The 15,007-nt window shown below is 41.0% G+C and overlaps 1 protein-coding gene across 16 annotated transcripts in view; it reads left to right on the top strand.

Annotated features, from left to right (window-relative positions):
- The window catches only part of TRAF3 (TNF receptor associated factor 3), a 71,857-nt gene extending 59,884 nt beyond the window's left edge, over positions 1–11,973 (top strand). For all 16 annotated transcript variants that reach the window (XM_068682696.1, XM_068682700.1, XM_068682708.1 and 13 more), the window contains 2 exons: positions 2,729–2,903; positions 4,127–11,973. In XM_068682696.1, the coding sequence (XP_068538797.1) occupies positions 2,729–2,903; positions 4,127–4,698 (747 nt within the window). In that variant the 3' untranslated portion in view covers positions 4,699–11,973. The remainder of the gene's footprint in view (positions 1–2,728; positions 2,904–4,126) is intronic.
- Positions 11,974–15,007: the final 3,034 nt, after the last annotated feature.

Raw genomic sequence — 15,007 nt, 5'->3', positions numbered from 1 at the left:
CTTCAAAGAAGGAAGGATACATAATTTGTTTCCCAGTAAAGTAACACCCTTGGTTCCTTTTCTGGTGTGTTCTTTCACTGTTCAGTTTTGCTCTATCAGTTGCAATGGAAGGGTGCAGTAGGAACATCTTAAAGAGAGAAAATGGCAAATACAGTTTTGTCAGCTTATGAAATTTGCTGCATTCTTTTAATCATAGTAGTGCTAATATTCAGAAAGTGACTTACACAAACCCAAACCTTAAATGAAAATCAACGTCCAGAAGAGTAGTTTTTCAGGTATATAGCTCTGTAGATTAATGATCTGGAGAGGTCAGTTGCTGGAATAAAAAGTTCATGCAGAAAATTGATGTCTACTTGAAAATTTATGAGTACAGTATGAGACATCTGTGTGCTTTCTAATGGCATAATTAGAGAGAGTAAGGTTCTCAACTGCTGCATTAAATTCAGATTTAGTACATCAGTATCTCCCAGCATGAGGGAGACTTGACTCCCTGTAGGGTAAAAAACATAGAGATCCCACTGCTTTTTTAAAAACGGGATGCAAGTTTATTTCAGATGATTTTGTATCTTGAATTCACATGAGGAGGTGCAAGAGATTAAATGCTACACACTTGTTAAAACGAAGCTAAAACCCCAAATCGGTGGTGTGCATACGAAAGCAGAACATTGCAAACAGGTTGATGGAGGGAAGTTGGTCCCTGGTAACAACTTTGAGAAAGCTTTCTTCTAAAAGGAAAATAGCTTATAACTCTTTGCATCTTTGGCACTCTCCCAATTCATCTAAAAATGTATTTTTGTGTGGTGCTGTGTTAGTGCCAAGAGGTCGCAACAGGAAATGAGAGCATCTCTGTGTGAGACACTGTACAAACCCCAAAGCATGTTATTGTCCTTGCCTTGGAGAGTTCATGTCTTGTGTGAGTACTGGAAAAGTGTTAGATTTAGGCACACCTTAGTTCTTAGTTCGCAGTAAACTTAATGGCCGAGTCCTGTAGCTCTCACAGTGTTCATTCAGGCCATTTCTTGGTGTGTTTCTTTTTGTGTATATAGCAAACAGCTGTTCTGTTTTGTTTTCTGATTATTGTCAGTCTAAAAGAGAGGGTGCGACTGTGTCAGTAGCTGAATGAGTATGTCCAGAAAAGTTGCTTGATTTATTTAATGGAACCATAGCCCATTGTGAAGGAAATCTGTCTTAACCTTAAACCACAGTCCTAATCTTGCAATATATATAAGTTTATATAAGCTTGTTTTAAAAACACCAACATAGAAATAAGTAGTTAATCTTGAAATATGTTGGATTACTTTGTGGTTTTGGGACATAACAAAATAAAACACTCCCACAACATGATTTTGCTAACTGGCTTGTCAAATTGACAGCCTTCAATTAAGCATTACAGACTTCCAGTATAACTGAAACCACATGATAAAAAAAAAAAAAATGCCTAAAAGGGAAATGAAGGTTGCATGAGGCAGAAGGTTTTTCCCCATCAGTGGGGAACATTGAATCCACATGGCTAACCAGAAGGCAAATGCAAAATAACTTTTTCTTGTTTTGTTCTCAAATGCCACTACTGTTTTTTGTTGTTTTTAAAGAAGTGAAAAGTCATTTTTACATGCGTTGGCATTATATGATGATAAACTATAAAGTTAGCCTTGGACTTTTAACTGTAGGTGGTAGCAAAAGTAGTTTCTTGTCTCAAATGTTTCTATCTATCATTTATACTTCATATATGAATATGGGGTTCTGGCTAAAATTCCTGCTAGTTTTAATATAGCTGTGACAACATCAAATACTATGTATTTCTTGCACCAGAATTGAGGTAGACTGGGGAGTATGTTGTCCTCTATATTTACTGAGGTGCTTGCAGTATTCCTCTTGCTGGGAAAAACAGTCTTTCTGTATCTGGTTTTTCTTGACTGTGGCTTTTAATGGCTTTCCAAAATCAACTATGTTTTTTTTCCCTTTGTTTTCTTAAAAAGATTTGACTAGCAAGCACCTTCAGGACGTGTGGTTTATTTAATTTAGGAAGTGAGGGTGGGAATTTCAAAGGTGCTTAAGGGGTCAGAAGTGCTAGTTCTGCTTATGTGCTTCAGGGCTTTTGTTCCTAATGATATGGGCACAAAATAACTTAGGCATTGATAGCTGGTTTATGGAAACTTGTAGCTTGCTGATGCCACTGTATCTGCACACATTCACACTCCTGCTCCGTGTGGAGTGCAGGAGTGCTGTTGTTTTTCCCGAGGGGTAAGTTACGTTGGTTTTACCCAATGATAAAAGCATGCGTGCTAATAGCCACTTGATTCACACCATGGGAAGTTGTTGTGCCCATACTATGTTGCTTAAGTACTCTAAAACGAAACCCAACAAATTCCAGCCCATAATACTGATATGGAGGCATTCAGAATATTGTACTTGCATCAAAAGGCCTTTTAAAAAGAAATCTTCAGACAAGAGCACTCTAACAATTTTGTTTTTAAGTGATTGTGTTGACAAGTCTAATAGTGCTCTAATACTAATATCTATGCAGCACTAAAGACTTCTGAGGTGTTTTGTAAATACTTGGGCTATTCTGCTGAATTTTCAGGTCTTTTTGTGTTATTTCAGTATTTGACCTAAGTGAAACTTTTTGTATCGGAAATGCGTCTTATGGATATCTAATCCTTGTTTATCTTGAATAAATTGTCTTTATGTTGAGTTTTTTCTTTTAACTCCAACTTACTGTTTCATGAAGCGAGTGATAGACAGTCAAGCAGAGAAACTGAAAGAACTGGACAAGGAAATCCGTCCCTTCCGACAGAACTGGGAGGAGGCTGACAGCATGAAGAGCAGTGTAGAATCCCTCCAGAACAGAGTGACTGAGCTGGAAAGTGTTGACAAAACTGCAGGGCAAGGAGCTCGAAATACAAGTAAGTGTAAGCAGAAGGGTCCGAAGTACTCAGCGCGTTGTCAAAGGAGAAATGGGACTGTCTGAATGCCACTCCCATTGCCATTTTCCTGTGGAGCATCAAAAATGCTGATCCTTCTGATTCATAAATAGGGAACTATGTAGTTGCTTTGTTAACGATGTGGCATTGCTCCATGATGTTTTTTAGGTTTGTTTCTTGTTTTTTTTTCTTGACCCTTGCCTTGATTATAGCTTTAGTTCATTATAAATGTTTCTTCCACTGATCTTTGAAAGCTAATAGCTGTCAGCAGCTTCTTTAAAATGTTGTCTCTGTATTGACAAGTCATCTTTTGTTACTGTTCTCACCCGTGAATAGATCAACATTACTGTTTCCCACTTGAAATCACGCGTTCTGCTGTCTATTACAGAGCTATATTTGTATCCCAAAGAATACTGCAGGGATGTGCTTGAGTAACAAGGTTATTGCCATACTTGTTGAATGAAGTGAAAACCTGGAGTTTATGAAGATAGCGTAGAACATTCATAAGGTTTTAAATGATAAGGGCAAGCAACTTGACATTTGAACAGATGTGTGTGCAACAAACCTACCTTACAAATGCATCTGCTTCTCAGTATTTCATGTTGGTCAATTTTGCCAGTATGCAGAGAGAATGAATAACGCTACTTCTCATGCAAGGGAAAGGAGACATTAAAAATAGCCCTTCTTCTGAAGTGACTGACTATACAATGCAGAGCTAAGCTTGAATTTTGTTCTGTTACGATGAACTTGAGACAAGGTAAAGGCACTTGACTTCTCAGTCAAATATTGAGAAGAACATTTTGAGTAATCAGTGGTGCTTCTGAATTTCAGAGGGATTATGTAGAATCTGTGACTCCTTCCAAGGCCTTCGCTGCCAATAATAACCTGAAGATAATGCTACCAGGTCTTCTCTCCAAAAAATGGAAGCCTCTGTAGTTACATTGCTCACTGATCTGACAAAATTTGGTAGATGACTGGACTTTCACTGCATGCATCACTAATACCTGTGGATGTAAAAATCCCAATTAACCTGGTTTCTGGCTGGCAAGCTGTTGGCTGTGGAAATTGTTTCAAAAGTGACCAAATGTGGTTTGGTTCTTGGGGAAGGAGATGTTTGTGTATACGATAGCAGTATTGGTGATAGATTTTTACAATCTTGAGAAAAAAACAGTTCTCTTACCCCAGTCCTCTCCGTTTTCTAACAGGCCTGCTAGAGACACAGCTGAACAGGCACGATCAGATGCTGAGTGTTCATGATATTCGGCTGGCTGACATGGACCTCCGATTCCAAGTGCTAGAAACTGCCAGTTACAACGGAGTACTAATTTGGAAAATTCGAGATTATAAACGTCGGAAGCAAGAGGCAGTCATGGGGAAGACTCTGTCCTTGTACAGCCAACCCTTTTATACTGGATACTTTGGCTACAAGATGTGTGCCAGAGTTTACCTTAATGGAGATGGCATGGGAAAGGGGACGCACTTGTCGCTGTTTTTCGTCATAATGCGTGGAGAATATGATGCATTGCTTCCTTGGCCATTTAAGCAGAAAGTGACTCTAATGCTAATGGATCAGGGACCGTCTCGACGCCACTTAGGAGATGCTTTCAAGCCAGATCCCAACAGCAGCAGTTTCAAGAAGCCAACTGGAGAAATGAACATTGCGTCCGGCTGCCCAGTCTTTGTGGCTCAAACTGTTCTAGAGAATGGAACGTATATTAAAGATGATACTATTTTTATTAAAGTCATAGTGGATACATCGGATCTACCAGACCCCTGACATACGATGGGGGAGGCAGATTAAACAGAAGACAACTCCATTTGGGGGTTTTGTATCAGTTTGTCTTCAATCAGAGGTCCTAAAGCTCACAGAACCACCTTGTGGAACAGACGGAAGAGTTTGAAGGCATAACTGCATAGGGTCCAATTGCGAAAGTAGCAACACATTAAGAAATCATACCATGGTGTATTTTTTAATAGAACTAGCGACACTTAAACTCTGAAGAATCATTTATCCCTCATGAGGATAATGATTATGGTCAGAGAGGGTTTTTGTTTTTGTTTTTAACTTATTAATGATCTAGTCAATTGGAGGTGAAAAGACATATACAGTATGTGCTGAATAAATTACTGACTTTTATTTCTTTAAGCTAGAATACAAAAAAAAAACATTCACATGTGGGCTAGCTGGAAATTGTCAGCATGTTAAAGAAGAAATGAAGTAATGTTGCAATTATATTATTTGAAAAACTGAGGTGCAATCTTGTCTGAAATATAGTATATTGTCTTTTTAAGGCCTCATCTGGTCTCTGTTTTAATAATTACTTTGTCAGAAGATCTTGGAAAAGTATCCATGTCTTCTCAAAAGTATCTGAATCAAAATCATATTTTTATTTAAAGTTCTATTGTTACAGAAAACATTTTATTTTAAAACTGTTGATAGACTGATATTTCTTGGAAGAAAAATAGAAGAAATCAAACACTGGTTATCACTTGTGATAGGAAAAAAAACTATTCAATTCTGTTATTTCTCTTTAGAAATGTAAACCTACAATATATGTCGTAGTTAATGACACTATTTCAAAATTAAGGAAAAATCACTCATGGATGCTGTGCATCATTATCAGATTTATAATTGTTTTCACCCTAAAATAGGGCATTTGTTGAACTTTGGAGTTCTAAACGGAATCCTGTACATTTTTTAAAGTTCTGCCCCATGCTTTCCAATCAAGCTATATATGTTGCACATTATGCTGTCAGCAGTATATAGTATATTCAGTATTGGGGAGGAGGATTAGTGCTGAAAAAAGCCTATATGTTTGTTCCGTACTAGCAGCCATTGCTTCTTAAGGACAAATCAGCCATGTCTTAATACAGTGATGGTGGCTTGCATGCATACATGTGCCTTAGGTGTGCTGTGCTGCTTATAAACCATAGCTTTTTATTCAGATTAATTCTGATATCTGAAATGGTAGTTTAATTGGACTTCAGGCATAATGTTTAGCCTTGTCTTCAGAGCCCGTAGGCACCTTGTGATGTGCAGAATCGAAGCCAAACCCCATTTCCTTGGCTTCTGGAGCTTCTATGACTTGGCCATTGCAGAATCCACCTTACTCAGGTGCCAAAACGTTATGCCCAGTGCTCCTATGGAGCTCGGACTAGACAGTCTCCATGGCCAGCGTGAAGGAAGGCGACATTTTTCCTCTAATGCCTGTGGTCGTAAGGTGGCATCACTTGAAACAGACTCATCCGAGAACTCTGTGGGGCTGTGAATATATATGCTCATGGCAGCTTTTCATGGTAGACGAGCATCCTAACAGGGAATGCCCAGGCTTCTTTCCTCTAACAGCCTGAACTTTAGTGGAAAGCATTTGCTAGCACTGAAACATGCTGATTGCAACCTGCTGTGTTCATCTGCTTCTATTTAATAGCCTGTGACAAGCAAGTCTAGTGACATAGCCTGACTGTGGTGCTTCTTAAAATCCAAGAACCGCTTCAGCAGAGCGGGCTTGCACCGCTGTGTTAAGCCTTCGTGGGCTTGAAAGAAGATGGTGCATCTTAGTCTTTAACGTCAGGTCGTATCAGCTTTCTGCTTTTTGAGGCATAGTCACAATTTTTGTCTAAGGTGCAGTTGAATTCATGCCTTTGTATTTCAGCTTGTCTTTGCTCTTGTCTTTTTTGGCTGTGCCTTCACACACAGTGCCTGCAAGAAGTATTTATGAATATACAATGCATGCTAAGTGGTCTTCATGGGTTTCCCAGGCACCTGCTAGAATACTGCCTGCTGCTGACAGTCCCGACCGTCAGTAGCAATTTGTCTTCCTTTTCTTGCCTTCCATTGTCCCGGTACTGTATTCCCGTTATGGTACACAGCTGTCAACAGGTGCGAGCTAAAATATGGAGGCACGTGCTAGCATTGAATTTCTAGCACAGAAGGAGGACGTTCTGCACAAGAGATAAATATCTATAGATATACCTGCATCTATATCTGTAGATATGATTACATGGCACTTGCAGTTTTATGCAGGCTGCACAAGCAAACCCATCACTTATGCTTTCGGGCGGAGGTTCGCTCAACTCGTGTCATTTTAATAATTGTGAATGTAGGCAGCTGAGCTTTTGTGTTTGTGCATCACAGAATTTTACTGAAAACAGGATTCCCAAGTGGAAATGTCCAAAGGACTCTCCTCCCATTGCTAATGCATGTCTTGCAAACTTAAATGAAAACGTTTGGCCATCTCAAAACAGTTTATATCCTGTTTCAATCTGGGACTTGGAGGAGATTTCTGGTGTAAGCAGGGCCCAGCATATTCTGCAGATTTGTGACTAAAGTTTCCAACTCCTGTGAGAGAATTGCGCTTCTAAATCCAGGCTCTAAAAGAGGAGGAAAAAAAAAAAAGTTTCCAGCCTTTGTGATTGAAAGAGGACTTTGAAACATGTGAAAAGTGTGAACTAATAGGGAAGTCTTCCTGAGTCTGCACACAGCCTAAACTAGTAGCTTTAAGAGATCTGAATATCTCCTCTTAGCGGGATATTGACTCAGAAACTTCGTAGAGAAGTTCAAATATGAACACTGCTAACTCTATTAATGCCGATCACTGTAGCAGAAACATCAGTCACTGTTGTTATTTCACAGATCTCTATGCTGCTTTCCACATCTCCCAAGTGCCAAAAGCACCAGCTGCCAGAGTCTTCAGCTTCACTTGGGCAGCTTTTATAATGCAGTAATGTGCTATCAATATAAAAATATTTTTGCATATATGCTTTTTATCACAGTTAATAAAACGGAGGCCTACTGCACTTACTTTTTAAAACTACATGAAGCTGCCAGAGAATTTCCAGTTTGCCAACCCTGTGTACTGTGAAATCCGGGATCTTGCTACACAAATGTAAACACCGCCTGCTGTGGAATACCCGAAGCCTTGACCTGACACCCCTCTGTCCGCAGAACTCACAGGCCATCTCTGCAGAGTTCTTACTGTGTACATAGGAATCAGTTTCCTCTGCTTTCCAGCAAGGAGTATGTAGCATTTTGTGAAAACAGGGCCGCTGTATATTCTCTAAATTGGAAGGAAAGATACCTGGTGCTTTACTCAACACTTTAAATTATTTATCTTTTTTTTTTCCTATCATTGAAATGTCCTTTATCCTTTCTACTCTTTTCCTGATCCAGATATCCAAAGGTTTTTAGGGAAGGTCTATTCAAAGTGATTCATAAGGCAACAGTCTGCCCCCAGACGTACTCTTGAACCCCTACCAATTTGTATGGCATGCCATTATTGCAAAAAGGGGTCCCAGAGTATTTCCATTACTATGAGCAGTGTTTCTGCAGTGGAACCTTTTTTCCCTCTGCTTAGTAGTTCTTAGCAGTGCATAACCAACGTCTCTTGCTAGTGTTCTTTCTTAGTGATGACGCTCCAGGTGATGTACGAGCCTCTTTCATTTCCAGCTTTCTCTAGGGAGATGCCAGTGAGAATCTGGATGCTGCCCTTCTTGAGCATTGTTCAGCACAGGGGCACACATTTGTTATTTAGAAAGTCTCGAATTCTAAACAGGATGAAACTATTTCGGTTCAAAGACCAACCCGCGATGATTACGATTGACCGTGTCTGCATTACTTCCCTCATCTAACTAAAGGGGTCTTGTTTCAGTTACTGTCTACATGGTACACCTTCAACTGCTGACTTACAATATGCAATGTGGATTTCAGCCTTGTACTGTAAATGTTCTTCACAAAGAGAATGTGCAATAGGAAAATGGGAAAGGTGGCATAATTTTGATGAAAAATATGGGTAACATGCTAGCTTTCTTATAAATATGAAAACCAGTTTGTCCTTTTCCAGTGGGTTCTCCTACTTGGAAAAGGAGAAGTTGAAGATATGTGCCTGTTTCTGTGCCTGGTGAATTTCTCAAATGCAAAGATAATAGAGATTTGTGTTAGTTGTAATTTAAGTGTTGAACCCATGAGTGTTAGGTTGTGATTGTATCGCTCGTGTTTCTCGGCTTGCCACAATTTTGGCTTATTGAGTTTAAAAGGTACCACCTATTTGTATTCCATCATCCGTAATAGGCAGTTCACCAACAATGCAGGGTTTCTGTTGTGTGTGATATTTTTTTAATTCTATTTTTTTCTTTGTGTTCTGTTTTTAAAACACTGGTGCTGTTTGGTCCAAGACAGAAGCGTGTAGGGAGTGACAAGAAAAGTTGCCTGCACCGCAGAAGAATGAAAAACGTTACTGCAGTATTGATGCCTTGTTATGATTTAACTATGCAAATATACAAATAGGTGAGGGGGGAAAATTCTTGGGTTGCATACCTAATCTCTTAGTTCTTGCTCTTTAAAATGCTCACAGTGTAGGTACATACATATGCGTACAGACATGCATGCACATATATATGCAAAGTCTTTTCTTTATGTAGAAGTGGTGAAACAAAACCCTTTCCCCCTAGTTCATACTTGATCAAGTGGTGCAAATACAACTTGCTGCTGCTAAGGGAAGGTCTGGGCTAAGGGCAAACTTTGGATTCCTATCTTTCAGGTTTGAAGGCTTGTGCATAGCAAACAAAGCGTTTGTTGACTGGGAAAATGAGCAATTTGCTTAGCCTTTCTGGAGACCTTGGAACGTCCTCTAGGACATGTCCTTCCTCATACTCAGCTAATTAGGAGATTCCTGTTTTTTAAACTAGCAGAGAGATGGGCAACTTGTTAATTGCAAACTCAAATTTTCTTTTTAATTTGGGAACAAAAGATAAAAAAGCTGGATCCCTTCTTCAAATTCCTGCCCTGTTCAGTCAGTACCTCTGTGGTTCTGGTTGACCTAGGAATTGTAGCTACTGCAATAAAATTGCTCAGTGCTGGAGTTCGGTCTGTCTGAGAGTAGCTTCTAGTGCTCTGTACAGAGATGGTGAATATTCTGCATCTGCAAATGTTTTCTTCTTACAGCAAGTGCTGTTCCTCTTCTGGAAGAAGGAAACTGAGGATCAGATGTGACAAAAGGGATCTCCCGGAGCCAGCGCTAAATGAGAGGTTCCAGTTCCTTGGTGTCATCTTCAAATCACTAGGTTTAATTATTAATGCATTTGCCCCTCAAAGGAACCGAAAAACAAGTTGATGTACCTTAAAGGCCCACATCAAGACAGTAAGGGCTAGAATTAAACATACAGCTGTCATGATTTGGGGTTGTGTGTGTATGGCAGCCCAGACATTGCTAATGACCTGACTGCTTTGCAGAGGGGAAGGCCAGCACGAGTGAGTAACAGCAGCAAACCTGTGTCCTGCTCTGGGTGTTGAGAATCGCCCAACAAAGCCCCAGCTGACACTCAGCTGAGGAGGGGGAACGATACCATTTTCAAGTGGATTAATCTTTGTTCTGCCAGCCTGTAGTGTGACTGACCATTTCTTTCTTGTGGTTTGTTTTTTTTCTTTAAACCAAATTACGGAGGGCTTAATTGATCTTTCCTGCCTCTTAATCTAGGCCTTTGCTGAGAAGCACCAGATAATGAAGGTTGTGGAAAACTTTGGAATGCCAATTCAGGGACATCCTCTTAAGATTTGGAAGAGTAGAGATACACGAGACATAAGGGATCTGACTATTCCTATTTCTCTTCTAATTTATAGGCAAGACTGCAGCTTCTGTCTTCCATTTCATGATCTTAGTGTAGATATTAGGCTGTGTTTTGTTTTGTTTTATCTTTTTTCCCTCCAAGTTAGGATTAGTTCCTTAGGGTTCAAATAAGTTCTAAATTTCACAGAGGAGCACCTGAACCAAAATCCTGGATCCAAACATCCCATCCTTGATGTGAAATTCAGATCTGGATCCCAACTCTGTGGCTTACTTACCTGCCCGTTCAGGGAAGGGTTTGTCGTCTCTGTGTGGTGTTCGTGTTTTTGGTCCTTTGGAACTAAGCTTTTAATTTGGTTGCCAGTTCTGCAAGGACTTTTTAACTTCTTAGCGATGCCGGTGTTCACACGCTCCATTGCTGGCAGTGCGATGCGTAGTGATAAAATTTGACTCTGTCTAAGGGTTACTGAGATAAACCAGCATTATCCATCCGTAAGGGTCATTTTCTTGCGTAGTGTTCTGAGCTTCAGATTTGAAAATAGCTCACCTTTGAAAGGACACATCTTCCAACTATGACCTGCGTCACTGGCAGAGAGTTGTATAATCTGTACTTGTGGAATGGGAAGGTACAAGCTTCCATTGTTGCTGATGCATCATGTGATCCACCTATTTTGTTTTTCTTATAGCTGTTGTTCAGTTAATATATTTTTTCAGTTTTATAGAAAAAAAAAAAAAAGGAAAGTTCAGGATTTTTTCTACAAGCTATAAAACTCCAATGATTTAGTTGTGACTAGAGAGCTGTGAAAAATACCCTATTAGGAGACGGTGGACTAGATGTAGGTCCATTTCTCTTAGACAAGTAGGATAACCTTTAAGATGCATGGAACAACATAATAATCGGGAAAACTAAAGCTGACATTTGTTTCCAAGAAATTCTGTAAGAAATATCTATGGAAAAGACATCAGTGATCAAGAACAATGTACAAATTAATGTGTTTAAAACTTGTGTAACCATTTCTTTAATCTCATACTCTTCAGTGAACGGTACACTTGTGTTCAGTTTTATGATCAAAAACAAAGACCAAAGAAGGCCAACCTCATTTGATTGTGTATATTCTGCCTGTCTTAATTATCAATAGCTGTAAGGATACAGTGCAAGTGATCTGGTAACCAGTGGTTCTCGTCCTTTTCTTTTAGGGGGAAAAACAACTTTAAAATGTATAATTTATTGCTCAGCAATAACCATGTTGTTAAGATAATAATAAAAAAAAGAGAATTAGCAACATGTCTTAATTTCCCAATAGCATTATTCTATGTTGTATTTCAGTTTACTGTATATTGTGTTTTTGTATTTATTTGTGTTTGGAGGTCTTGCTATGTCTTTTTGTGTTTAAATGCTAATAAACAAGGACAGTGTGTAAGAGTATAGAATGCAAAACTCTGAAATGCTAAACTGTGTTATTAAAGGAAAAATAAATCTAAGTAGGAAATCATATTTTTTACAAAAACTGGTGTGTTGAATTTGAATGATTGGTGTTGTCTTGCAAACAGGGTATAAAGACACATCATTTCTCCTCTGTGTACCCACTGATACCGTGGCTGTTCAGTGCTTTGCACACCTGATCAGCCTTATGACATTTCCCTTCCTCTTTGCAGGAAATTTGCCATAAATGTTATCAGAGTCCTACTTTCCATGCGATAACTCGGTTAGAGTAAGTCAGGCGATGGTGCTCATTCTAACATCAATGTCAAGAGTTCTCAAGCAAATGGAGTAGAAATAATTGAAATGGCTTTTCATGCCCTTGTGCCTTTTGCTTTTCCAGATAGACGAGTGAAGGAAGAGAGAGTGTGGCTTGAATGTCTTAAAATGTAGATTTTTTTTATTGTTCTCCCATGTTGCTAGTGTTTTTTTTTGGTTTTGTTTTTTTTTTTTCTTCCTCAACTCAAATGTATTTGAGGATGGGGGTTGGGGGTGGGTTTGTGTGAAATCATGGATGTCTGTAAAAGTAACGTGGTGTTTTGAGGTGGCTGAAGCAATAATATTTCCACCATGTTTCAAATTTGGTGTGGTGGAAGCAGATTCCCATGGTGGTGTGTGAAGCACCTCATCCCTACTGTGCATTGCACTGGTTTCTCCTACCCAGTAGCTGCCTGCATTGCTGGCAGGTAGTTTAAATGTGAGGAAAGCCTGGAGCATGTGGGTGCGCTCTGAGGTTTTTGGTTTTTATTTTTAATAGGGAGACCAGACAAAAGGTGAACACAGGAAGGGGGACAGGGTGAGAGGGTAGGGTGGCTAAGACATGCAATTCTGGCTGCGCACAGTGGGACTGAAGTGGATATTCCCTTCTGCAGCTGAGAGAAGTCACTTGTGACTGGATGCTCTGGCATGCCCTGCCTTGCACATCGCATTTTCCACTCTTACTTCCACTGCCAGCACTCGAGGCCACACTGAGTAAAAGCTCTTCATACCTCGCTGTGGAGCACAAAAAGAGGGTGAGCTTCCTCATCTTTTAATCCTCGTCTTTTAACTTAGTGGGTTACCTTCAAGCAGAGCCTACATAAGGAAGAGCAATCTTTGCTATCCCCAGAGCTCATTCTTTTTCCAAATATTTTGCATGGTGCTGTTCAGACTTGACCCTGATGTTACAGTGCAGCCGGATAGGTGGAGAAGCAGCAAATTGCTTTAAACACAAAGGCAAACACGGATCCTCTCCTCACCTCCCTCCTCCTCCTTCCCCCAGCCATGAATTATAATAGAAGTGATACACTACCCTCTTCCCGACAAGAATAAGGTTTTATAGGTGCTTTCTGTTGCACGACACGTCACGAAAGGCACCTTCCTGTGGCGTGCTTTCCCCAGGAAGGTGATGCATTGCCTCGGGTGACAACAGCAGTGTACCAGCTCTTGAAGCGTGGAGCAGCAGGTGACAGCGGGGTGAAGAGCTCCTGGTGTGGTCTACAGAGGGTGCTGTGCAGTCGTGTACATCTCCCAGACCTGGACAGGGTGCTGGGGTCATCACTTGCGAGAATTGCAGGGGAATTGCTATTTTTTAATGTGTTTTAATAAGTTTTCTAGCATTTCAAGCCTTGGGTTTGCTTACTGCCTTGTAAAGATAAATGTTTTTAAAGCCTCTGACTTCCTGGCCCTGCGGAAGGTTTTGAAAACTCCCTAGCCCACCAGGATTGCCTACTTTGGTGTGTCAAAGTCCTGGAATTGTTTGAGGAAGGCTGAAATAGCCGGTGGTCAAAAGAAGTGGTGAAAGAGGTGATCGCCCCCTTCCTTCCCCAAAGCTGTTGTTCCATGAGTCAGCTGTGTGGTTGCTTCCTGCGCAGCTGGGTTGAGCCCTGAAGGCTGTCACTGTCGCATAGTGCCTGGTTTGTCCTTGTGTGGTGCCAAACTTCTGCTGTTTGCCTAAGCAGGTGATGGCCCGTGTCCTCTCTTGCCACCCTTTGTGATCACCTGCTTCTCTGGGAAGTTTGCCAGAAGGAAGTTTGCCAGAACTACCAAAACCGGAGCCTTGGGGTGACTCAACCAAGCAAACTGGCAAAACAGTTTTGCTGTGGCTGTTAATTTTCCAGAAGCTGGGCATGGAAAGCACCCTGGGAGAGATCACGATGTAGAAATACCCTTGATTAGGCAAATTGTAAGGTCGCAGTGGCACCTAGAAAGGGCAAGTCCACCCCAGCTCTTCAGTCCATTGGAGTGGCCACCAGGGCTGAGTCTGTCAGTAGCTGATGCTGGAATGTGATTCTTGCTCTTGTGTGTCCTGTGGGCTCATGAAAATGGAAAATGGCTCAAACTGGGAGACAGAGGGAGAGCTGAATGCCCATGGGCCAGGCTGGCAAATGCAGATGAGACTCCATGGGAATGGCTTTGGCCACAGGGACTGCAAATTGGATTAAGAGGTGTTTGGCCACAACTTGTGGTACCGGCTACAGCTGGTGGAAACCTGTGTTTTGACAGCATGGCTGAGCTGATTAGAGGCAGGACTTGTTTGCAGACATTGCTATGGACACTCGACTGCTGCTTTGTGCCAACACAGCAGCTCCTGCAGAGGAGATTATTTCAATCAGCCCTGGCTGGTAAAAACAGCATCTGTCTGAGGGCGGTTGGTGAGGTGCCTCTAAGAGTGTCTCCTGCCACTGCCAGCAGGCAAGGCTTGAGCTGGTCCCCAGCTATTGCCCCCTTAGAAGGTGTCTCAGGGCAGAAGGTGGGGGCATGTAACATCAGGGTTTAAAAATAAATCTTTTCTGAGCACGCGGGGATGAAGAGGGCTGGTTAAAAGTGTCTGGCAGAGCATTGGCTCAGGACTTGAAAATCAAGCCAGGTTGCTCAGATCCCAAATTCAAGCATGATGTAGCTCTGTAGCTGCTCCTTGCTCATGTGCAGGGAGCACTTGATCTCCTGCTTGAGGCTCCAAGGTAAGCATGTGCAATTTCTGAGTTCAAATGGCCATTGGCATCCCACCTGTCTTTCTTCCTCAGGCTGAAATAGCTGATCCATCATCACCCACACTCAGGTGTTGC

Source organism: Anas acuta, chromosome 5 (genome assembly GCF_963932015.1).
Source record: "Anas acuta chromosome 5, bAnaAcu1.1, whole genome shotgun sequence".
Classification (NCBI taxonomy): Eukaryota; Metazoa; Chordata; class Aves; order Anseriformes; family Anatidae; genus Anas; species Anas acuta.
The sequence above is the reverse complement of the archived record's forward strand: the minus strand, read 5'-3'. Positions and strand labels throughout refer to the sequence as shown.